This window comes from Cyprinodon tularosa, unplaced genomic scaffold, assembly GCF_016077235.1.
Source record: "Cyprinodon tularosa strain WSP-4 unplaced genomic scaffold, ASM1607723v1 ctg386, whole genome shotgun sequence".
NCBI classification, from domain to species: Eukaryota; Metazoa; Chordata; class Actinopteri; order Cyprinodontiformes; family Cyprinodontidae; genus Cyprinodon; species Cyprinodon tularosa.
Genome location: NW_024039103.1, coordinates 388,795 through 413,456, shown reverse-complemented (window position 1 = coordinate 413,456; position 24,662 = coordinate 388,795). Strand labels below are relative to the sequence as shown.

Here is a 24,662-nt window from a genome sequence, read left to right as displayed (position 1 = left end):
CATTTTTAGGAAGGTTTTCAGTTTATTAGGAAATCTAAAATTAAAGGTTGGAATCAAAATATAACAAACCTAGAAGGGATTTAAACTTTTACACATTATTGGCCTATTATCTCATAATATGGTCTTAAAGAAAGAAAGAAAGGTAAAGGACAAATGTACTACAAAGAATCATCTTTAATGCTATAGGCTACATTTGTACATTTCTACAACAGACTTCCAGTTGGACTAACAGCCAATTAGAAAAAGAACCAGCTAGTTTCATCTGCAACAGTTAAAAAACTGGACGTCTTTAAAATTAAATATGTCATGTAAATATCATCATGTCCCATTAAATAACAATATTTAAAAACAAAACATTTAATATTCTGAACAATCAACTTGAAATATAAATTACATCAAAGCACCTTCCCAAGAGTGAGGGTATCAAAATTAATAATTGGCCTTTTTTTTTTCAGAACAAGACAGTACATCTTAATTGTAGCAATGTACGACTATTCAGTTACGAGAATCCTCCAATCATATGAAGTCCAACTTATTTAAATTACAGTACATTGTGACAAAAAAGCAGGGAAATGTTAACAACCTCCATAAATGAACGCAGAACATAAAAACTATAAATAAAGTAACATTGAAGGAATCCTTCTGGGGAGGTGAGAGCTGAAGTAAAGAGTGCCCGGGTTATGTAAGAGGATTGTCACATTTGTTGATGCAACAATAACGTCTTGCAGGACGACTGATTGATTCACCCACTGGTCCTGGATTCATTGGAGTCTGTACTGCATGTTCATGCACAAATCTTCAGTTGGTGACCTAATGAGCCACCGTCACGTCAACAGCATGCATGAGAGCTTAATGTGGATATAAAAAAAATGTAGAATTCAACAAGTGCTTGAAAACATCACAAGAATATTAAAGACTGAGGCAAAAAGCTGCCTCTTTAAACTCCACCGAAAAGAGTACCGGCAAACAGTTCTGCTGGATTCTTGTTCTACAACCGCTTATGGTATAAGATTTAGAAAAAAAAAAAAGAAAATCATAAATTTATGTTACAGTACAGACGAAGGGATTTAATTTAGTACAGTAACTGGCAAAAGTATTCAATCCCCTCAAACCTTTTCACATTTAGCCATGTTAAAACCACAAACTTCAATTTTAAAACAAACAAAATAGCCTGCCGCATTATTCCAACATTCCCTCCCAAAACATGAAACACAGTAGTGGCCGGATCATGCTGTGGGGATCGGTTTATTCAGCAGGGAGTTGGTTAGAGTTTATGTAAAGATGGATGGGGCTAAATACTGGATAATCCTGGTAAAAAAAAAGAGGACTTTAGACTGGGGTGGAGGCTCACCTTTAAGTAGGGACAGCAGCCCTCTGCTTACAGCCAAACTACTAAGGAATGATTTAGTTAAAAGCAGACTAGGAACTAGAATGGCCTAGCCAAAGCAAGAAGCTGAAGAGATCCACATAAAAAAGGAGAGAATATCTCAGAGCAGGTTAACTCTTAGCACTTTACAAGTCCAAGTGTAACGGTTAAAGGAAAAAAAGACATTGTTGGAAAAGAAGACAAAAGCAGGAGCTCTGGTCAGATGAGAAAAGAAAAAAATTATTTTCTGGCCTACAAGCAAAACGCCACAGATGATAACACTCCCCCATTTTTAAACATGGTGTTGGGAGCATCATCCTATGGGGATACCTTTTTTCTCCTTAGAGGGGGAATAAAAGCTGTGAGAGTTGATGCCAAAATAGATTAACTAAAATACAAAGTGACCGACTTTAGGGCTGACATGGAATGGTTTAGGCGTGTGGTTCTAGGTACCGCTCACGGTACTTCAGCTGCCTTTAGTGGTACACTGAACCAAAGAAGAGCTGGTAGCTGTCAGGATCTTCTTCCCATCCAGGTTTGGATGAGAAAAAAAAGACTCCCTACTTGATCATGAAACTGCTAACAGCAACAAGATAACATTTGTTTTTTTCAGCTTTTTGTACAGACTGCACCAACAGGCTTTTTAAGGAACAATTTTACGCAGGGCAGCCATATTGGATTTTGAGATATTTCCTGCTCAGACTGAATTTCTCAAAATTAAATCTCAAAACTATACCTTGAGCTTTGTGGTTTTAAAATGATGTGATGTGAAAACTTTGCAGGGTACGAACTTTTGCTAAAATTTTTTTACTTAACCTGTAGTTCTAAACCAGGCATGCCCAAAGTCGGTCCTTGAGGGCCGCTGTCCTGCAGGTTTGATTTTCATTGATAGTTGATGAAAAAGGCTTTTGTCGAACTGCAATCATCAGAAACAGCTCTGCTAAAGCAGAGAAGCCTCTAAAACCTTCAGGACCGACTTTAGGCATACCTGGTCTAAACATAATGCTTTGGAATTTGGTATTCTGAGCTAATCTTAGTGGATAATTCTTTGCTGAATTACTCAAACCCTGTCCCATGTCATTTGTACACTGTGATAATTGGTTAGAAAAATGTCCCTCAGAACATTATTAGCTAAAACGTTTACAAAAAACATCCATCCACATTTAAAGGTTTCAAGAGATCCGATCATTTTAGTCCGAGTACTGTAGGTCTAAGTCGACTGTACCGTCCGTCACAACCAGCCGCACCCTTTTGGGTTTTGTGGCCCCCATTGAGTGCGACGTAGGAACCGTTCCGTAGTGTGAGGGGCCCTGGTGTTCCCCGGGTTGGCACTGCTGTGGAATGTCTTTCCTGCAGTGGTCTTCCTGACCTCTAAGTCCAGCGAACCCATCCAAAGAGGATGGATTAGAGAGCTGGGGTCCACATGGCTCCAGAACCAACCGCCCTTGAGTTCCTGAGGGCTCCATCAGGCAGTGGTAGGTGTAGTTAGTGGAGCCCGGGTAGCCATCAGAACCGTCCCTAAGGCCAAGGGTAAGCGAGTGGTCTCCACTGAAGTTCAGCACATAGGGGGGGCCTTGGTAGCCGTAAGAGAAGGAGGCAGAGGGCTGAGTCTTGGGTGCTGGTGTGCCAGGAGGTGTGCTGTGGGCCAGCTGCGGGCTGCTCTGCTGAGAGATGGGTGAGAGAGAAGAGCTGTAACTGAAATCATAGGCGTCCTGCTGCGTGTAACAAGGCTGGTGTTTGTCAGAGGTTTTGTCATGTTTTAAACTTTTGTCCGGCGGGGACGTGAAGCAGTCGGACCCTTTGCTGGGAAAAAAGAAGGGCCTGGGTAGTTCAGAAAAGTTTTTGTATCCCATGTTCGTTTCGGCGCCCTGTTGTTTGTCAGACGCCATCTTACTTTTACCAAAAGAATGTGAAACAGATGAATTAGGTCTGCTGAACTGAAGGTTGGGCCTAGAGTCATTGCTTGAGGACCCAAGATGGCCAAACTCCTTTCCGAACCCCTGAAATGAAATACTGCTTTTCTGAGACATGTTTTCAACAAACTTGTGACTCTGCTGAATCTTTTCAAAAGGACCAGGCCTCGCAGTGAGCTTGGGGCCTGCAGCCGAGGCGTCAGAGGCCACCGAGTCCTTACACGGCGCGCTGTACAGGTTCTGGGTCTGGTTCCCTCCCTGAAACTTCAGAACCCTGTGGATAACCGTAGAGGGTTTTTCCTGGAAGTTGAATTGACTTTCAGGAGGATTGGGATTTTTTGTGGAGAAGAGCGGTGGGGAAAGGAATCTGTTAGACATTTGTGCTCCTCTGACAGTGTTCTGCTGGTTGCTTGGAAATGATTGGGATTTACTTGGAATGCTCATGCGATGGAACGGGCCCTGCGTTTTGAGGCCGAGCTGGGTTTTTGATTGGCTGGTGCTGGGCTTGAGGCTGATGGAAGGCTGGCTTAAAGAGAGGGGATTCTGAGACGAGGTTCCGCTGAAAATACGAGGCTTGCTGGCGACAGACAAGGACTGTTGAGTTCTGAAGTCCTCTTTGGAGAGCCTCATTCCTGGATTTTTGCTCATAAGCCGATCTTTGCCTACACCGTCAGAGTTTACTGAGGCTGAAAAACCAAAACCGGAGTTGGCTCTGTCTTTGGGGGCTTCCTTAGCTTCACATTCCAACTGAACAGAGTCACCCTTGGAAGAAACCAAGCCTGGAAAAAACTGCAAATCTTCATTGGTAAAGTTATTGCCAGGACTGGGGGGACCGAGATAGGGGGTTTCGGTAGTCCAGGTGTCAGCTGGGCTGTGGGAGAGGGGGCTGCTGAAGGGGTCGGTGGGTGGATCCAGGGAGCATAGGTCTGAAGGGGAGGATGGCAGCATATTCTGCGGCTGATCGTACCCCTCCAAGTCGAGGCACTGGAAGTCCAGGATGTCATCGCAGCAGTTGGTGAAGCTCGGTTCGGCAGACAGCATGTTGTCTGCGGGTGGGAACGGCGGAGACCGAGACGGGGTCTGGATCACAGAGCTGGAAGCGCTGGAGCAGGATGGCGCAGGCTTTTCCAGCGTCTGAGATGAACACAGGCCTTCAGAGAGCCTGGAGAGGCTGTTGTCAATTTGCTGGAGTGTGTGACTCAGACAAGTGGTGGGCGTTTCAACCAGGCTGCTCTTGCGCTGTTTGTCCACTTTAAGCCTCTGTTTCCTCCCTCCGCTGTTTGTCTCTGACCTTTCTGCGACTCGCTCCCCAGCCGAAGACGCAGCTTCCGTTTTGGTCTCGTTGAGAGGAGAAGACAGCGTCAGCGGGGAAAGAGACAGTGAAAACGGTGGTGGTTCTGTTTTCAGAGAAGCAAGATTGCCGTCGAGTCTCTGATTAGACTGACTCTCATCTTTGAACATTCCATAATCACAGAGACCTTTCTTGGGTTTTCCTAAAATGTGACTTTTCACCTCCCTCTTTAAATTAGCATCAGCTGTTAGGTCTGGCGGGATGAGCCCCTTTTTACTGTCCACCTCCCAAATGTCCTCCATCTTCCTCCGCAGTTTGAGAATCGGAAGTGGAAGACCGTTTGAACCCAGTTCTGGCTCCAGCTTTTGTTGGGATGCATTCGCAAACAGGCAGCAGCTTTTGGAAAGACGGTCCTCCACTTTAGTTTCTACAAGCATCTCCTTGGCACCGTTCAGACTCTCTGCTTTATCGCAAAACTGATCTAGCAGCAGTTGGCTTTCTGATTTCTCTTTGATTTCGTTTTTCCCATCATGACATTCACTTCGCTCACATTTACTTTCCTGAACCACGTCTGATTGGCCTTCAGTGGAGCAGAGCACAGCCTGTTTTTTGTGACTTTTGCCATTTCTTCGTATTAAACGCTGCAGTCGGTTCTTGGACTTCTGACTTGCTTGAACATGAGCCTCCATCTCTCGGTTCAAGACGGACACAGAGTCCATGATAGCTTTAAAAGGATCACATGCTGTTGAATCGTCATTGCTTTCCGATTTAAGTAGCATATTCTCGCCCTGCACGTCCCACACCTTCCCTCTTCTCCTCTTGAGACGGATCTTAAAATCAAAGCCTGCTTTGGTCTCCTCAGAGCTGTTGTCTTCAGGGGAAGATGTTTCCATGTTAGTTTGCGGTTCCTTTTGTTGGATCTTGGGTGTGTCCTCTGCAGGGTTATCATCCTGAACCCTGTTGGTATCCTCCTCATCCTGTTTTTCTAGTTTACATTTCCGGGCCTTTCTCAGCAGGGGGCCTCGTGGGGATTCGTTAGATCTGGACCGAAGTATTCTTCTAACAGAGGTTTGTTTCTGGATCTTTCTGGGAGCTGCCTTGGATTTATTATCTTTTTTGACTTTGATGCTTTCTCCTGAAGATTCAGACGGGTTCTGTTGCGGTGCGGGAGGTGACATCAGCTTAGATGCGATTTTCTGAGATGTATCAGAGGCAGACACCAAACTTTGCTCGGGGTTGATCTCCACAGAGCTGCGAAATGTGCGTTTTTTTAGAGGTATGTTAGACTGAGGATTAGCTTCTGGTTGAAGCTGAGTTTTAGCTGATACAGGAGGCCTGTGAGGTAGTAAGTCGAGGGAGGTGGCCGGAGGCTCACTGTTCTTGAGCTCAGACTGGATTGAACTTTTCTCAAACTTTTTCTCACTTGAGTCCATCCCGACAGAAGCTGGTGGTTCTTGGCCTGGGCTTTCCCTGCTGCTTCGCATCTCGTCGGCTTTCATTTTCGGCATCCCTCTTCCTTTTATGAACCTCCCCTTAGCTGAACGATTGCACCTACCTCTGTTCGTCACTTTCTGCATCTTCTGATCTAAAAAAGACTTATCTTGTCTTAATATATCTGACAGTAGAATCTTTGCTTGTTTTATAACCACATCTTCCTGACGATAAATCAAACTCCTCTTTATCTGTCCTGTTAGCTTCACTGCTTCTTTCTCTGTTTTTTTCACAGGCTGAATGTTATTCTGTCCTTTATTTGCTGCATTCAGAACCACTTTACACTCAGCCTCATCTGCTCTCTTCACTTTTTTAGCTTCACTTTTAGCAGTAGTTAATGGAGGGTCTCTTTTCTCTCCCTGCTGCTCTGTTTGCACCGTTTTTATTTCCATAAGTCTCTCCTCCCTCTGCTTCTCAGCTTCTGATGAACTCCTAGCTACTTCGGCTGCATGCTCTTTCTGAGCATCGGTTCCATCTTTGCCCTCGACAATCACTTCCCTCGCTCCTCGTTTGCTGCTCTTAGCTGTGCAGACGTCTGACCTGAGAACCTGTTTTTTTGGCAGGTTTCCAGGTTTGGGACGCGACCGGCCACTTGCTTTCCCTAAAACACATATTTTCTCGTCTTCCTGGGTTTTTTCGGCTTCTGGTGGTTTTTGGATTGATAACCTCGTAAGGTTGACTGTAACGTATTGCTTCAGGGATATTACTGGATTGTCAACCGCCTTATCTGGTCGGTTAGTGACAGCCTGTAAGCTTCCAGACACAGATGAAGCTTGGACCGTCTTCCGCTTGGCATCTGGATTTTGAGCCGCAGCACTGACACTAGATTCAACTTTATTGCTTTGACTTTCAGTTACTGCTTTTTCATTGTTCTCCTGTTTGGTTGCAATGCGGTTTTTGCCCTCCTTAGCAAGTGGACAACCTATTGTAGTGTTAGCCATTGTTGTGCTACTGGACTCTGTCTGCTGTGTTTTATGAACCATGTTTTTGGCTCTCGAGCAGCTCTTCACATGTCCGGCCTTCTTGTCGGCCGCTTTGACTGATTTGCCATTAAAGTTGAGCGGCATGGGGGAATTTGAAGTAAAGGACATCGGATTTTCCGTAGTTCCGTTTTTTTCCTCACCGGCTGATTTAATCTTCTTGGACCAGCTTTGCTTCACCTCCTCCAGCTGCTGCAGCACAGCCCTCTCTTTGCTTTTGGGATCCTTGCAGTGGATCAAAAACTCCACAGAATGGCGCCGTACTCTGATCCGCAAGTCCTTCAAAGTGACCTCGGACAATCCTGGAAGCGTCCTGCAGCGTTTCACCACAGAGGATTTCAGCAGGTGCTTTCCCGATCGTCTCTGCTTCTCCCGTCTCCACCTCTTGGTTTCGTTCAGTTTTTTGTTCTTGAGGGCGTTTCTCCTCATCTGCTGGGTGAAGGAGTTCCTGGAGGGGATGGCTGTGAACAAAGGAAGATGAAAAGTAAGCAGCTGAACTAAACGCTGTCATCTGCAAAGCATGAAATTATTTGAAAATGTACAAATAGGAGGAAATAAAAAAAGAGTTTCCATCCATATAAATAGAGTTTGGCTTTAATGGTTTATTTCAGCTGTCAGTTTTCTATGCAGTAATGAGTAAATAACACAATCTAATAAACGCAACTTCATACGTTCAACTATATTTGTTAATAAATGGTGGTTATGGTAGAGTTATGGATTTATCTATCAACTTATTATAAGTCATTTATGGACTATTGTCACTGGAATAAATAATTATCATTGCAACACAAACTTCTGAGAATTGGAGGAAGGATATAAGAACTGTGAATGAGAAAGAATCCAGAAACCTTCAAGGTTCAAACCCGATATGAACTGGGAACTGACCCTAGACCATCCTAACTACCCAGAGGGACACAGCTAAAGATGAAATCTACATCTATAAAGAAAAAGTGATGCTTTGAACCCTTGCACTGACTGCCGAGCACGGTGGTGGCAGCATCATGTAGGGGGTCCATTTCTGGTTCAGAAGAGGATTGTTATCCCCTCCAAAACCCCAAAACTTTATTCCTATACACCAGTTTGAAAAAACTGCATCCGTTATTCTAGACACACAGGTTCCTTACTCCTCCAGGCTACCAGACCATGGGAGCTGTGATCTGGTGTAAACATCGGCATCCATAACTGAAATTCCTTAAAATTGGAACAAAAGAGCCAACTCTATAGCCTTTAATGTAATTAACCTTGCAGATTGGAATGTTAATGACATTAGGATATCTATAGCATAATCCTAAAATCGAGCAATTACATCTGTTTGTTTAAGGGAGGTATTGATGGCCAAAACACATTGGGGACAAAATAAAAGTTGGGGCCACAAAATGGGGGCCACAATGGGGGCCACAAAACCCAACTTTTATATATATATATATATATATATATATATATATATATATATATATATATATATATATATATATATATATATATATATATATATATATATATATATATATATATATATATATATATATCTGAGCCTGTAGGAAACCTCTTTATGCAATTCCTGTTCCTAAACATGATCTAAGTTAAGAATGAGATACATTATTATTCAAGCCTGTGAAACTTCTGACTGCAACTGTATGTTAGGATAAAGAGTTCCACACATCCTATGAGTCAAAGATTAAACCTCTGATGCGTTTTTTTTTTCATTTCTGACGCTAAAACACATCTGCTGGTGTCTGCTAATCATTTGCTGTAAACACAGAAGATTACTAGAAACAAAGAGAAGAAGAAAAAAACCCCAAAACATCACAAATGTTTTCTTGCAATTTGCTGAAGCAGCCTTTGCCCTTAAAACAATTCTATCAATTTTCCTTTGTTTTGCCATTATTGCTTTCACAATAGTTATTCCAATGTGGAGACACATGCAGCGACACTTCCAGGAAAACTAACTGGTCTTAATAAGTGTTTTCATTTGTTGTCAATTATTCTGTGAGGGCTTATTAAGATCAGTGTGAGCACGCAAAGCAGATGCAGTCTAATTATTTTAGTAGAGAACAAGAAAGCAAAGCAATCAAACCAAAGGACCACAAAAATGTTTCATGTTACTGGGAATGAATTTTAGTAGCTGAGCTACAAAGATCTGATATCACCACAGATATTTGGTCAGAGCAGAAATATTTTCTTTTACAACTGGTTTCATTTGATTGTGGCATGAAAGGAGTAGTTAGCAGCTGAAGTGAAAATCAGACTTTTTAAGCTTTTATTAAAAACAAACTAATTGCTGATCTTTCTACATGACTGGAGGGATTTTAAAGAAAAGAAAGAAAGGATTATTTTATTTAAAAGTTTAGACTAGCTTTGGGCATTTATCGTATCATATAGAGATAAAATGCTACTTCTAAGTAGAATTTTGAATAAAAATAAAAAAATCCAGAAACTGCGTGAATCGACCAAATTTTTTTCTTACTACTTTGGTTTTCTTTCTTTTTTTTATTTCTTTTTTTTTAATTAAGGCATTATTAATTTTAGAGAATATGATCGGATGCTCTTACTATTAGATGTTGAGTCATATAAATCATACTTTTTATGTAACTAATGTCCTGAAGAAGACAAATCTAAATGGTGTAATATTAATAGGGGTGGGTATTGGCGAAGAAGTCATTAATCGATTCAAATCACAATTCACATGCCACGATGTGATTCTATCACGATGCATCACGATACTTGAAATATTGCGATGCATCGCGATGCATCGCGATATTTTCACTGAACACTGTAAGAAAAAGATACAGCCATTACCAGTGGCTGACTGGCTGGGTGTGATCTGGATCGTGTCTTCAATTGATACATAACTGAAAGCAACTGAATTCATACTTAGCTGTATTTATTGAAACGACTTTTGGAGGTGTTGCCATGAAAACAAATACTGGACAGAAATATTACTATTACTGGCGTAGACACGCTGACAAAAAGATCTTAGGATTCATCAAACTTAAAATAACAAAATAAGGATAAGCAGTGCCGTTTACATGGCCTCAGTGGTCCTTTTGCTAATTACGTGCGTCATATCAATTTCATTTTTACTTTCTTTGTTTTTAAAGCTAGATTGCATCCAAGCATCTGACTTTAAATGTGATGGAGCCTGGCGAATTTTCTCAGTCTCCTCCATATTTTGTTTACGAATGACTCGTCTCAGTATCCCGAGGCCGGACATGCTTGTGACACAAAGCAGCGGGCGTCAACACATCCGCAGCGACATCTGCTGGACTGGAAGTTGTATTCCACTTGATTTGGCTGATGTGCGTCAACCATTCATGTATTTTATTTGTTCATATTTTTTTTTTTATAATCGGTTCTTGAAGGCAAGAATCGATGCAGTAGATCACAAAAATTAGAATCGCGATGCATCGACATGACGATTATTTTGCACACCCTTAAATATTAACGGCTTTTATTTGTGATTGTGGGGCTATGATGGCTCTGGTAGGAGTCACATAAAACGGTGAGAAGGAATAAAGAAGTAATGTTTTATTTTTTTTGTTATTTTGAATTTCATTGCATCACGATATTTTCACCAAATATCATAACATTTTAAGTGCACCTCACCCAGCTCCAATTCAGACTTGGGTGAATTTCAGCACAGAATCTAACTGGGTCTCCTCACAGCTTAAAAAAATATATCAGTAACCTAAACTGGTCAAAACAGCTTAACTGTAAATTATGTTTTGTAATAAAGGTGTTTTAGGAGGAGAATGAGAAATTATTGACCAAAAGAAATTTTTCTGATCCTGATGGATAAGTTAGACGCGCTGCAGGTTCATCAGAGCAGCACAAAGCGCTGATTTTGTTTTACAAAAATGGTTAATTAAAAAAGCATTTAAAACATTTTTATGATGATTTTTTTATTCTAATATGGGTACCTGTAAAGATCCCAGAGTGGATTCCTGGTATTATTGGTCTTGAAGCAAAGTGGGCTTTATCTCTGTGATGACGAAGATATCGCTCTCTCAGGCGGTACTTTTGGCCCACGGGTTCCTTTGTTTCCTCGGACTCAGGCCGTTTCCCTCTGTGCTTGAAGTGACCCTCTCCATTCCTAAACAAGAGGTCCAGATCAAACACGGGTTTTTCATGAACGAAACCAGAGCTGCTTTTAAGACAATGACTGCTGGATTAGCGGACACACCTTTCACAGGTGCAGCATTCACACATTTCGTTGCCTTCACCAAAAAAGCTGGCGCCATAGTAACACGTGATCTCCTCCCCAGGCGAGATGGGTCGGATCACCTCCACACAGGCAATGTTTTTCTCACCGGGGAGAAACTTGGCAGGTGCAAAAGAGGGGGAAAAGCCGATTAGACAAAGGTTGGTCGGCCCCAAAGGGCCCAACAACGACTGAGGTGTCAAACAAAAAAAACAAACAAGAAAAGGAACAAAGTAAAAGGACAGGTTATCAATTTATTACCTTGCAATTTGGTTTGCAGTCTTCAATCCAGCAGGGCAAAAAACAATAAAATAGGGAAAGATTAAACAAATTCCAGTTAATTAGCACACAACATACATGGTAGTTAAGGTTAGCAGGTTAATACTCATAGATATCTGCAACAAGGAGGAAGAAAACATTAAAAAAGGAACAAAAAACTGAAAAATAAACTTCAAGATAAATACATAAATAAATAAATAAGAACAGTCATTCTTAACAGGTTTAATGACTAATAATGACACAGATAAAATCTGATTTAAATCAGGTTTTAGATTCTTATAAACCTTTAAGCATATGACACAATAGCCCACCCTCCCCTATTTTAGGAACGGTAGTTTGGTTAGAGAGCAGACATCCTGAGTAAAACTATTCGAATCTGTAATATTCAGGATTTCAGGATGATCATCGTATTTAACAAGGGTTGAAAAAAAATATCTATATCTATAATCAAAAGCTGTATCTAGATTAGATACTAAGATGCAGGTTATTTATACAAAAGATGTTTGCATAATTTTTCTAGTGTTAATTTTAGATTTCAGGATATTTGTACCTAAAACGAATCACATCAGAAAAACCTTAAAATACTCTCAAATTGTCTTACATCTTTTTTGTTTTTATTTCGCATCCATTTGCACACATATTGAAACATATTTGAATATTTCAAGACAGCATGTTCCATGTTGAAAATGGAAAAGGATTTTTTTTTTTATCTAAATATTTGTATGTCTTTATTTAGATGTCATTTTCTGTCCATGGTATCATAAACTGTATCCAGTTTGATATTTTGTTGTCTTGACAACCCTATATTTATCACAAAGTGAAGCTTTTCCTGTTGCAAATTATGCATCAATTGAGCTTGAGGGTGTATCCTCAATGTTACACCTAATTAAAACATTTTTTTAAATGTGTCTGGATGGGCACATGCAAAATGCATATGGGCGTGACAGGAGCAGTAAGCAAGATAAAATGTAAATATACTGGTAGATCCGGTCAGGTCCACTTATCAGCTATTGTTTTCACTTTACTAACTGGTTTACACAGGATTCATTGGCTTTATTCAACAAATAGATTTGTTTATATGCATGATGATAGACCTTGGTTCCTAACTTTATATAAATATAAAAAACGAACAGACATGCAGGTGAAATTTTATCATCCCATCTCTAAATCCTGCTGTGAAATTAAAGTATTGGATATAGTTATAGAAAAACATAGAAACATGTTAAACAAAAGGACGACATATAGAAAGAATTAAAAACTAATTTTAATTTAGTAAAGGAGCAGTGAATTTGACTGACATCTATGCTTTCTATAGGCCTGGAAACAAAAAAAATATGCAAACAGATAATTCTTTAAGTCTTTAAATGTGACAGAGGCTGAATTATTTCCCTTTAGCTTCAGTAATCTGGATTTTTCTTTTTTCCTTGTGACAGAGAAAAGGGGTGTGTATATAATCTTTTTTAGATTGTGAGCTACTTATTAATCACCCTGATCTAAAGTCCAACTGTTGGGAGGTTTAGGGGATATATTTTAGAGCAATATTTGTGTTCAACCACTGGCCTTTTAAGACTGTGCAGGCTTGTTTTCTTGTGCTGCTTCAGCTTTGACACAAATCTTCCTTGTTGGCTACCTGAAGGCTGCAGAGGAGCAGTGACATCATTGGACCAGTAGAGGATTGTCAAGCCAATCAGATGTTGATGAAGCCCACCTGCATCATATAAAAGGCTCCTGAAAGCTTTAATTTGGGGGATAGCTTGTAGGAAGAGGTTTTGTTAAGCTGTTCCTTTGGTGTTTCCAATTGCTTAGGGCAGTTTGAACTCTTTGCTCTCGCTGGTTCAGTATATTGTTGAATCTGCTTTAGGTGGACTTTGTACAGGCTAGACGCTTGTGTTTGGGAGGTTTGGTGCTCCCTTTGTCTTTTCTTTTGGGTTGAGTTAAACTTAAACCGACTTGTTTGGACATTCTGTAACTTCATTTGCACTTAAACATTCTTGAATTTGTTCCCCCTTTTCTTTTGTTTTAATTGGGTTAAGTTCAGGGCTGCAACAACGAATCGATAAAATCGATAAAAATCGATTTTTAAAAGCGTTGGCAACGAATTTCATCATCGATTAGTTGTGTCGCGCGATTATTGCGTCATCCGCCGCGCCATCATCACTGCCTCTTGACTGAAAGAGGAAGAAAGAAAAAATACGGCAGAGCGAGTCAGCGCCGCAGTTGCAGTGTTGCCAACTCCGCGACTTTTCAGACCCCTCCAGCGACTATTTTTCAAAAAAGCGACTAGCGACAACTCTGGCGGCTTTTGGAGACTCTTACGTGAAAGCATGCATCGTTCCTACTCTGCCGTGGGGCGCATCCCCCACCCCAACTGCGTTTTCCCGCAGGAGTCCCTCTCAGTCAGAGCCTCAGCGTCCAGACTGCAAATGAAGCGCGCATGCACCGGGATTTATGCGCAAATTGATCACAATAATTAAAATAGCCTGCGCTTTGTAAAGCGAAAAAAGTGATAACATGCAACTTTTTTCAAAACAAATTAACATGGCACGGAACCACCATGTTTGTTTGGTTTTAAAGTGGGGAAACGTAACGTTAGTTTCTCAGGTAGCTCATCTGATGCTTTCCTTACCTTGTTAGTAGGTTACAGACAGTGATAAGGTTAGCTACTTATTTTACTTTTAATTTCATTTGAATTAGCTTAAGCAGCGTTTATATTTACTTTATAAATAAATTAACTTGCAAATTATGAGGGCAAGACTTTTAAAGTTTAAATCTTCTGGCAAAGATAAAGTAAAGATGATCCTGCAATTTATGGAAGTAAAGCAGAATAAAATCCAGCAAGATCAGTAATATGTCAATTAATTATCTGCCACATTCCCATGTAAATATCTGTCTTTGGAGGATGTGTTTTTTAGCACCCCTAGTTCTCTCATTTTTATTCCAAATACAATTTATAATTTGAATCACAGGGCTATTTTTATCTCTATGGTTCAGTATTTTCTCAAGTAGCAACTTTAACTGCTGTACTTTCCTGTCTTAAAAGGCAGAACTCTTCTAGTCTATAAAAAAACTCATTTGTTGAAACGGGGGGGGCCTATTGTTTGAACCCCTTAGGGGCTTTTAAAAACAAAAATTTCTTTTTTTGCGCTTTATGAAACAAAGTACCCTATATTTTGTGGATGTACAGCTACATTTCTCATGTAAGTTTGCGTAGTTTTAACACAAACATTTATTTTTCATATAGCACCAGTACAGTTAATGAGCAACCTGTACTTGTGTGCTTGTTTGTTCTGTCCATAATGTTTATTTTGGAATAAAGAGGTTAATATAAAAAATATTTTTTGTCCGATTCATCGATTAATCGAAAAAATAATCGTCCGATTCATCGATTTTTAAAATAATCGTTAGTTGCAGCCCTAGTTAAGTTGTATCGTGTTTTGGTTCTGTGAAACCATCTTTTGTAATAAATAATTTGACATTCCACTTTTATTCTATGGACACATTTTTATGTTACCTCCCCAGAACCCGTAGACCTTGGTGGTGTAACAATTTGTTATTTTAATACCTGACTATATCATTAAAAACTATCATCACAATAATCACCTCTAAGAATCCTAACAAATTTCTGTCTATCGCCCATCACTGTTGGGAAAACTAAAGCACCCCCACCAGTCTTATTTAAAAGCTGTGAGGATCGGCTGCAGCACAGAACCTGCTTAATTAACCTGCTGATAACAGCTTCTTATATCCAAGTTGCTCTTTAAAATGCAACAACAATAAGGGCAGCATCCTATAACATTACTGTATTTCTTCTAATAAAATAGGAATAAATAAACACTTTAGGCAACATCTTTATATGTGCAATATTGATTTCTATTTAATCTGGCAGTAGTAGTGGTATTGTTTTCTTTGAGTTGATTAACTGACCATGAGAAGGACATTTTATTCTAATCCAACTTGAGAAAAATATCACTACATGAAATTCGAAGTTTCTCCAGTGATCAAAGCCAGAATAACAGACGTAGGAAACCCTATCCTCTCACGGGATCAGACACACGCTGAGCTCACCGTGGTTGATGAAAGCCGCAGGCCCGAGCCACAGCTGAGCACAGCGCTTGCGTGTTGAGTACATGACGCTAAAGTCGTTGACCCCCGCCCGCAGCACGGCGCTGTCCGCGGGGCTCAGCTCCGCTATGCAGCCCAGTAAGACCTCCACGCGTTCTCCAACAAACCTGCAACACAAACAGTTGCTCAAAGCTGTGGTTTAATATTTCCAGGCAGGAGATAGCGCCGTCACTGACTGCCAGAAGGAGGGGTAATTACCAGTGCCTGGTGGCTGTTATCTTTGCTCCGTTGGTCTCTGATGAGTATCTGTCACATGGCTCTATCTTAATCCCACTATCCAGCAGGAAGGCACTGAGGTAGCGATAGACCTTAGGCCACATCAAGACACAGATGAGGCAAATTAATGCTAGCATTAGTAAACAAGCATGAGTAACTTGGTATACATCAATCGGCTTGCACACATGTGCTGCGTTTAAGTACTGGTGCAAAGCCGGTTCATCGTGGCCTTGCAGTTTATCATCTGTAATCAGGAGGGATAAATTCCAGTTATTCGGACTGTCTTCCTGTGATTTATAGCACATATGCATCCCTGAACCAGAGCATCTCAATAGCTGAATTACCACTCATTCTTTTATCCAAACTCTGCTGATGACCTGAATATTTGAAGATGCACATCTAAAATTTGGAATACTAATACTTGGTTAGAAAATACAGATGCGTTCTGTGACAACCAAGATTCAAAGTCCTAGAAATAAAAAAAAACCTGTTTTTGGCACTGACGGAGTGAAAAAAAGACTAACAGGCACAAGCAAGATAAACTGAAGGTGCACCAATTTATACTTTGAAAACATGAAACCTTTTCATATCTGGGAGGCTCGAGACGTAAATCTTTCAGTGTCGGTTTAGAAAATGATTTGATGGTTGCTTTCAAAACTCCTAACACCTTGGAACTAAGTGTTGCACACATTTACCTTCATCTTTTCCAGTTTTTAACTCAAAATATTTACCTACAATTAGTTTAAGTGACTTTAGTTCTAAAAAAGCACAACAACAAAGACGTCTTCAAATTCTTAAGTTAAAAGCGACTTTTTTATTGCTTTTAACATCTTTTAACACGTGTTGTTGCAAAACTCTGTAATATCTGAGCAATCAACACCAAACTAAATACTTATTCTTTAATGCCTTTAATTTGTCTGCCAGATTTGTTATTGTTTTATCTTCTTTTCCCTTTATTGGCTCCAGTTTCAACCCCTACTATTAGCTTAACGCCTTGAACGATCTGAAACGGTGCAGTATTTAAAGACTGTATTATCTGTAAACTTTTTTTTTTTTTTACCGACTAAAACCCCCCCAAAAATAAGTGTATTGGTGGGGCATAAAAATAGAAATATATAATTTAAATTGACATAAACACAACAGTGATTCTTTGTTGTGGTTTTTAAAATAATAATAATAATTTTTTACAGGGTTTCAAAGTTTTTTTTCATGAAACCTACATGTTGTCTCAGCAGCTCCTGCCGGTGGCTCCCCAGAGCGTTGAAGTAGTCCCCTGCAAGCTCGCCGACAGTCAGCGCCTCGAATGTGGCGTTGAAGTCGTGCGTTCTCTGAAAACGCAACAGGGTCTCCTTGAGAATACCCCACCGTCTGATCTCCGGTGCCGGACTAGAACAGAAATCATGGGTATTTAAAAACAATACATGAGCGACGATAAAGAGATGGAATCAAATTAGATCTCAAGTCTGATATAAATCATTAGGGGAGTGTTTGTAAATGGCTGCTGACAAGGTAAAAGAAGGATAACAAGAGTAAGAAAAGCTGCCATAACATACAAAGACACAATGTTCAACATTACAGGATTTTTATTTATTTTTTCAATTAACCAAAAAATCTGTTAACAGACGTTTTCAATTATCTGTATTACAGAAATAAGATGATTTTAGGCTGAAGCAAATGAGATAAAATTATTAATGTTTTTAATGATAACATACAAGGTTACAACAACAACATTAAAACTGCTAAAGTGATTTATTTTCCACACACAGACCAAAAGCATGAGGTGGTAAAGAAGCAGTGTTATTTCAGCTACCAAAGAGCATCAAGTCTCAGGACCTTTTACCCGATCAAGGACATCATTTCAAGACGTTTATTTTCTTTATTTTGTCATCCAAAAAAACAGCAACACAGAACAAGTCTTTTGCTTCTTTAAGCAGCCACAACCTCGATCTGATAGATCTGGGCCTCAGACTGGTCTGATTTGTCTGCAGTACCAGCTGGTCCTATTTGTTCACTGTTTGACTACATGAAAATTATCACATTTATCACTACTACAAATACAACCAATAATTTTCTCACGTTCGTAAAATAAAATATGTGTAGGATTTATGTATAGGAAATCTGAATAATTGAGCAGACTCGACTCATGCAACACCTACACTTCATAGCATTTTTAACAACAAACTGACAAAACTGAAAACTATGATAAATGTGGAGACAAATAATCAATATATTTGACAGGTTAGCAAATGTTTTCCTAACCTGAGCAAAACCAAACATCCATCAAAACCGGGAAACAATGCTGCCACCACCTTCAACTCATATTGTTCTCCAGAGGTGATGTTAAACAATAACAAAAATCTATTTTTATTAGTAATGAGTGTAACTTTTGGCATAATAAAGATTTGGACACTCAGTGAAATACTTTAAAAATCAAAATTTCACTTGAAAAAATGTCTAGAAATAAGTAAAAAAAATCTTAAATTGAGTGTATTTACCCTTAATTTTAGTTGGTAAATTAGATAGTTTACCAATGGAGTGAGTATTTTTGCTCTTAAAATAGGATAATTGGATAACATGCACTTGAAATAAGACTATTTAGGTTGTGTTTTCTTATTTTAAATGTAAATTGTCTTGTTCCAATAGCAAGATGTCTTTCTTTTGCCTCCTCAATCCAAGAACAAATGCACTTATTTTAAGAAAAAAAAAAATTACTCATCTATATTTCAATTTCTTCCAGTGTTCAAGCCAATAGTGTTATTGGAATCTAGGACAAGACGTTATTACATTTGTAACACAAAAAAATCTGGATATTTTGATGGCAGAAATTAATATCAATGTAAAAAGAAGAAATGCCAACTTGCCCGAATATATTAAGAGAAATAACAAAAGTGCTTCTATAAGAAACTCATGAAAAACACTCAGAGTGAAAGAAACACATTTTTTTGGTACAGCATAATCTTAGAGGCATCAAACCTAGATATAATTGTTACATAGGCTTATTAGCTTTTTTCTTGACTTTTTAACTTTTTTAAAACTTAATTTACAGTAGGTAATATATAATTCAAGGGCTCATCTAACTGGTCAAATGCCAAAATAAGATGTACAGCCATGTAGCAGAATCTTTGCTGAGAGGCTGGATATAGATCTTGTGCTTCTAGATTTCACTGAGGGACAGGGGGAACGCCATTTGTAAGGGGTCTGCAAGTGATCACAAACGCTAACTTGCCATATAAAGGGTTAAGCCAATAACATTTAGAGGATTTTAGATCAGATTTCCCCACAGATTTCATAATTTCAGCACCTGCAGTCCTTCATTTAGCATCATTTGACATCTTTATGTAAACCTGCACTCTTGCTTTTAAAAGCTGCTCCCAACACACGAAAACGAAAGTGTTTGTTACGGCTTTAGATTACCTGATGTTCATTTTATGGGTGCTGAAGCCCAGAAGCGGGTCCAGCACCAAACTGGTGGCCAGGTCATCGGTCTCACACAACTCCTTCACACTCATTCTAGTGCAGCAGTCCATTGCCTCCCACCATCAGCATGCTGCAAAAATAGCAGAGGTCAAGGAAAAGAAACAACAAAACAAAAAAACAAAAAAAGCGATGAGTTTTCTGGTTCATTTCTGCACATCCAGGTTGCAGAGAACATCATATTCCCAGTGCGCCAGTTATACTGGTTTATATGCTGCGGACAGTCGCACACAATCTCAACAAGCGGTCTGTTGTTTACCTTAATTTGCGTGTTTCAGCCTTGGCATAGCGGCATAATAACAGGGTGATTAATGTCCAGTTAGTTTCTGTGTGCTATTTACTCGCTGTGGTCTGATAAGAGGAGGGAGGAGGCTTTGCATTTAGCGGCCTGTAGCTAACGGGACGTTACTGCATCATATAGCTAATAAATCATACAAATTCTGGTTTGATATTTAAAGCAGCATGCTGATTTAATATTGCTAAATCACATACGGACCTGGGAGCCTTTTGTTGTCGACGAAAGTACCGCCAGGTAGACAAGTTATCGCCTGGAAGCGAGAGTTAGCCTAGCAACCGAAAGTAGCTAGCTTTCCGCCGATCAGCTGCAAACGAAAATGGAGTCTGCTCGAGACTCCGTGTGCTAGCTGGTTGACTAGCGTTAGCAAAATATGTCCCGATGAAAACACAAGAAAGTAGAGGTGCACAACAATCCAGTAAAACTAGATTTGTTTTGAAAATGTATTGCAAATTAGCTTTTAAAAATCTCGTAGAAAAAAAAAAAAGTTGATGAGAAACCTCCAGCACAACCAAACTAGTAGTGGCCACGCCCACCGACTTTCCTATTTGGGAAAGCTAACTTCAATTACACAGAGGAAGGGTTTCCAGCTTTCCTATTGGTCAGTTTGTAGGTGGGCGTCACCGCCAAATCCGAGCTGTGTAGTTTTCCAATCCCAAAACCGTCCCTTAAACACTACCCCTTGACAATCAAAGCCCAGTCTCAATACTCGCACTACAAGCCGTGCATACTTCATTTACGCGTTCCCGCTGAGTAATTCGAGTGCGTAGAGTGCAGGGGCGGAGCTAGATGGGGGGCCAGGGGTGGCCATGGCCATCCTTAGCCAATCGTACCCGTACCATTATTTCCCTGTAATAGGGCTCGGGATCCACGTTGCATTGTGGGACGTCGCAGCCATACTGACTGCTACGCAAACGTAAACATAGCTCTGACACAACATTGTTGTTGAAAGAAGAGACAGAAGTAGAGAGAAAAAAGATGTTAAAATCCCGAAAAGGAACTGGAATTTACCGGGACACATTAAATAGAGAAGCCAGGGACCGGTATGTTGACAAAATCAGCATTATTAATCATTTGGATCCATATAAAGTTCCAGCAATGAGTGGAGCACCGATGAGTGAGCGCCTATACTTCAAAACAGTTCCGAAGCTACAAGTCCTTGGAGTCTCATGTGCAGTTCATGAATGGATGGGTTCAGGAGCTGCACATCATAAAGCCAGCAAACAGTGGGAACACAGTAATCCGTACGAAGGTAAGCTGTGATCAGACGGGCTCTGGAACCTGCTAGTTTAGCAACTGCTAACCGCTAGTGCTAACAACCACTCACGCATTTAATCTACTTTTAATTAGCTGCTATGTGTTTAAAAGGTGTAGTTAGTAACGTTAACTGCCAACCCTCCGGGTTTCTCGCGTATTTGAGCATTTTCCCGTTGCCGTTTTTATTATTTTCCCGTAAAAGATCCCAACTTTGAAGGACATAAACAATGTAGGCTATAAAATAAAACCGTGCATCTTTAACTTACCAGAATGAAAATGCAGGGAACAGACTCTCAATGACATTGGAATACTGTGGAAAGTTATGTTCGGTCGTCTTACAGCCGCGATCCAAGCTAGCCGACGACTCTTTATCTCTGAAAGCTTGGTCTCCATGGTTACGCCTCCAGTCAGGAAAGCGGTGGAAAGTTAACCCATTTTCTATGTTTTTCCCATGGTGATCACGTGTTGCGCTGTTACAGCCCGCAATACAGCAACGGTTTACCATGGTTGAAATCAAGTTAAGGTGAAATTAATCAAATTAAAACACGGCTGAGAGGGAGTACAGTGCGCGGTAGTCATAGGCAGTAGTCTGAGCCGCGGTAAAAGACGCATTCAACATGGCGGCGACGCGAAGTGCTTACGTCATGACGACCAAGCCCTATATAGATGGTGGCAAACAATATTCTCTGGTGGAATGTTGTAACTTATTTAACATTTTAATTCTTCATATATTAACAATTACCTGAAAACAAAAACCTGATAGTTAATTATGCTCATCAATATACATTAAAGATGATAAATACAGAATTCATGCTCTTTTCAGAACTAGATTTTGCCTTGTATGAGGTAAAGAGAAAATTATGTCTCTGCAAGTCATCTTCGAGTTTTCAGTGAAATATAAATAATTTAATAATAATCAATTTAATACAGATATTAGTACATCTAAAAGTTAATTTTATGCAGAACAATTATTGATAAAAGTATGTTACTAATGACAATAAATAAGATGTTCGCCCCAGAGAACAAACCTGAAAGAATTTTGTCCACTACACCTTTAATTTCGACAGCATGGATGTTTAAATATATGCGTCTATTTGTTAGCAAAAGGTTGTAGGAAAGTATAGTTAGTCTTTATTTAGAAAATATGGATGTTTTTTGCTCTTTCATTTTCCATTTGGAACAGTGTAGATTGTCCCTGAGGTTCTGGCGTCTGTCTGCTTTCAGCCACCCATCAGTTTACATTGGTAATTGACGTTTTAAATATAAAAGCATAAATGCGCTTTGCCGTTTGAATTTGATGAACATAAAATTCCCTGTAAATCATCCACAAATCACAGTCAGATAGTTTTTGTTCTCTAAGGTGAAATTCAATAATTCATCTTCTCAAGCTCGGTTTTATTTATAATCTAGTGGATTATTTGCAACAAAAAGCGAATTTTCATTAAACATTGCTGTATAAGAGAGTAGTTATTATTTCAAACACATATTTGCCAATAAAAGTACGATTTGATAATTAATCTATCAGTAAAACCTATTCTATTCAAGTATTATAAATACGGAACATTATAAAAATATACCAGATTTAGTAACAGTAACCCTCAATACTGACTTTAAACATATCAAATGGCCCATTTCTCCAAGAAATAGAAGGAAAAAAAACAATTTAAATTACAAAGCCAAACAAATAGGCCACATGCTTGTAATACATTTCATAGAAGAGATTCAGCTTTTAAGCTGATGAAGTTCAATTACAAAGTTCAGAATCTCCTGTATTTACTGAGTATCTTCTAGTCTTACATTACACAACTGAATTAGCTCACAGATTCGACATTGACAGTTTGTCCTTTTGATTTTTAAATAATCATTGCTGTAATTAAAAAGGAGTTCTTCTTAAAATGTTTTTTTATGTGCTTTACATAATCTTACTACATCTAAACAATGAAAACATTAATAGCTCTAAGTAAAATATGTTATGAAATGTCTGCATACCTTTTTTTTCCCCCTAAAATGTCTTTATTGCAATTAGAGACATTTGAAGAGATTTAATTTCTCCAAATGCAGTTCTGAATGTTATATGCTGCTCAGCATTACAGGGGACATGTAAACAGCCCATTTTCGACCCAACATAACCACTGTTAAAACGGTTCCAGGGGATAAAAATTCGTTTGGTATACATTAATAAAACTAATAAGTAATGTTAGTAGTTTTTATTTTTCAAACTTTGTGTATTTTAATACACAATGCATCACTGAACATGTTTAAACGCAAAGATGTGATCATTATATGCCTTTGCAAACAGTTGGTTGTATGGCATCAAGCTACCTCGAAACAGATAATATTCTATATTGAGTGTCAAATATTTATGGTATCGCATGACAGTGGATATCAGTTTTGAAGGTTCATAGTAATGAGGCGGCACATCCGGCTTGCTCAGTCATGCCTGACAGCACTACTGGTGCTGCTGGCGCATTTCCATTAATTACTTACACAAACAGTGAAACGGTTCAGAATCAGCAAGGCTAGGAGCAAAACCATCACATGCTCACTATGCAGGTACCATTAATCTCCATCTGAGGGTTTTTACAATGATTGAAGTAATAAAGAACTAATTATATATATTTTTTATTTATTTATAGTTTTTATTTGGTATTTGCTTTTGGCAGAGTTGCAATTAAACTTGCAAAAAAGAGATAATTTAGTCTAATCAAGCTGCTAATTGACCGTAGAGCAGTTTGCTGTTATGTAGATGTTTACTAGGAATTCAGTTTCCAAAGGTGTGGACAAGTTTCAACTGGAAAACAATCCAAAGTGGTGCCTCTGCATATCCTCAAATATTTCAGCACCCACAAACAGGAAGCTGCTGTGACCACAAATAGGGGGGTGGGGCTGGTATCCAATCAGGAGTGCAACGGTACTCCTATGTAAAACAAGCAATTCATTAAATGGCATTGGTACCCACTCTGAGAGCAAGAGGAGAAAGTTTATGTTGGAAAGCAGCTGATAGCAATTCCAGCTCACAATATACCTTTCATTGGATGCATCTCACATTATTAAATAAATAATATATAAATAAACAGGTTAATAAAAAAAATTGTACACATGATTTATACTGATAAAGTGAGCACTGTGATTTCACATGTTACAAAATCAATCTGAACACATATTCTCCACAACAGTGTTAGGGTTTCCTTACTTCAAGAGATACAGATGTTAGCTGGAGCAGAGATGAACCTGGATGGTCTTTGACATACAGCCAGACCTACTATGGAGTGGTTTTATATTAATGCTAATTTAATATAAAAAAGTATGTATAAAAAAACACTAAACCATCCTATTTATGTAGAAGATGGATCCATATCATGCTTGAATAAAAAAAAAATCATAAATCCCTCAGATTTTTTTTTACTTTAAGAAAAAACAAAACAAAAAAACCAGCAAATTATGTATGTTTTTTCTCTATTTGTGTCATAAGCAGGAGAGCCACGGTTAACTCCTTTAAGATGCCAGTATTATTACATGGATCCATTTGTTTTTAGAAACAGTCTAACTATGTTTGTTGTTCTATTTGCAATTAAATAAAACTAAAAGAAAAATATGATCAATAAACGGCTAAAATGTGTTTGATCTTACATTTTAATAAAGTTTTAATCTTATATAATCTGTATTATTAGAAAAAATTGTACCCTAGTTTTTTTTTTTTTTTTGTTGTGCATCTGCATCAATTACCTAAAATGGCAACTCTTAAATTAAGACATTCTAGAATTGTAATCCAAGGCT

The 24,662-nt window shown here is 39.1% G+C and overlaps 1 protein-coding gene across 1 annotated transcript; it reads right to left on the bottom strand.

Annotated features, from left to right (window-relative positions):
- Window positions 1-156: 156 nt before the first annotated feature.
- kmt5c (lysine methyltransferase 5C) lies at window positions 157-20,166 on the bottom strand. Its single transcript, XM_038297304.1, has 9 exons — window positions 19,830-20,166; window positions 19,274-19,406; window positions 17,080-17,245; window positions 15,842-15,951; window positions 15,587-15,750; window positions 11,504-11,523; window positions 11,225-11,361; window positions 10,962-11,134; window positions 157-7,502 (listed from the first exon to the last, which is right to left on the bottom strand). Exons 2-9 carry the CDS (start codon window positions 19,384-19,386, stop codon window positions 2,557-2,559), a joined length of 5,829 nt encoding a protein of 1,942 aa, XP_038153232.1. The 5' UTR covers window positions 19,387-19,406; window positions 19,830-20,166; the 3' UTR covers window positions 157-2,556.
- Between the last annotated feature and the right edge of the window lie 4,496 nt (window positions 20,167-24,662).

Coding starts and splice junctions, on each gene's coding strand:
- kmt5c (XM_038297304.1), bottom strand. CDS start 19,386: ATGGACTGCTGCACTAGAATGAGTGTGAAGGAGTTGTGTGAGACCGAT. Junction 15,751..15,841: donor ATAACAGCCACCAGGCACTG/GTAATTACCCCT, acceptor TTTGTGTTGCAG/GTTTGTTGGAGAACGCGTGG. Junction 11,362..11,503: donor ACTGCAAACCAAATTGCAAG/GTAATAAATTGA, acceptor GCACCTGCCAAG/TTTCTCCCCGGTGAGAAAAA.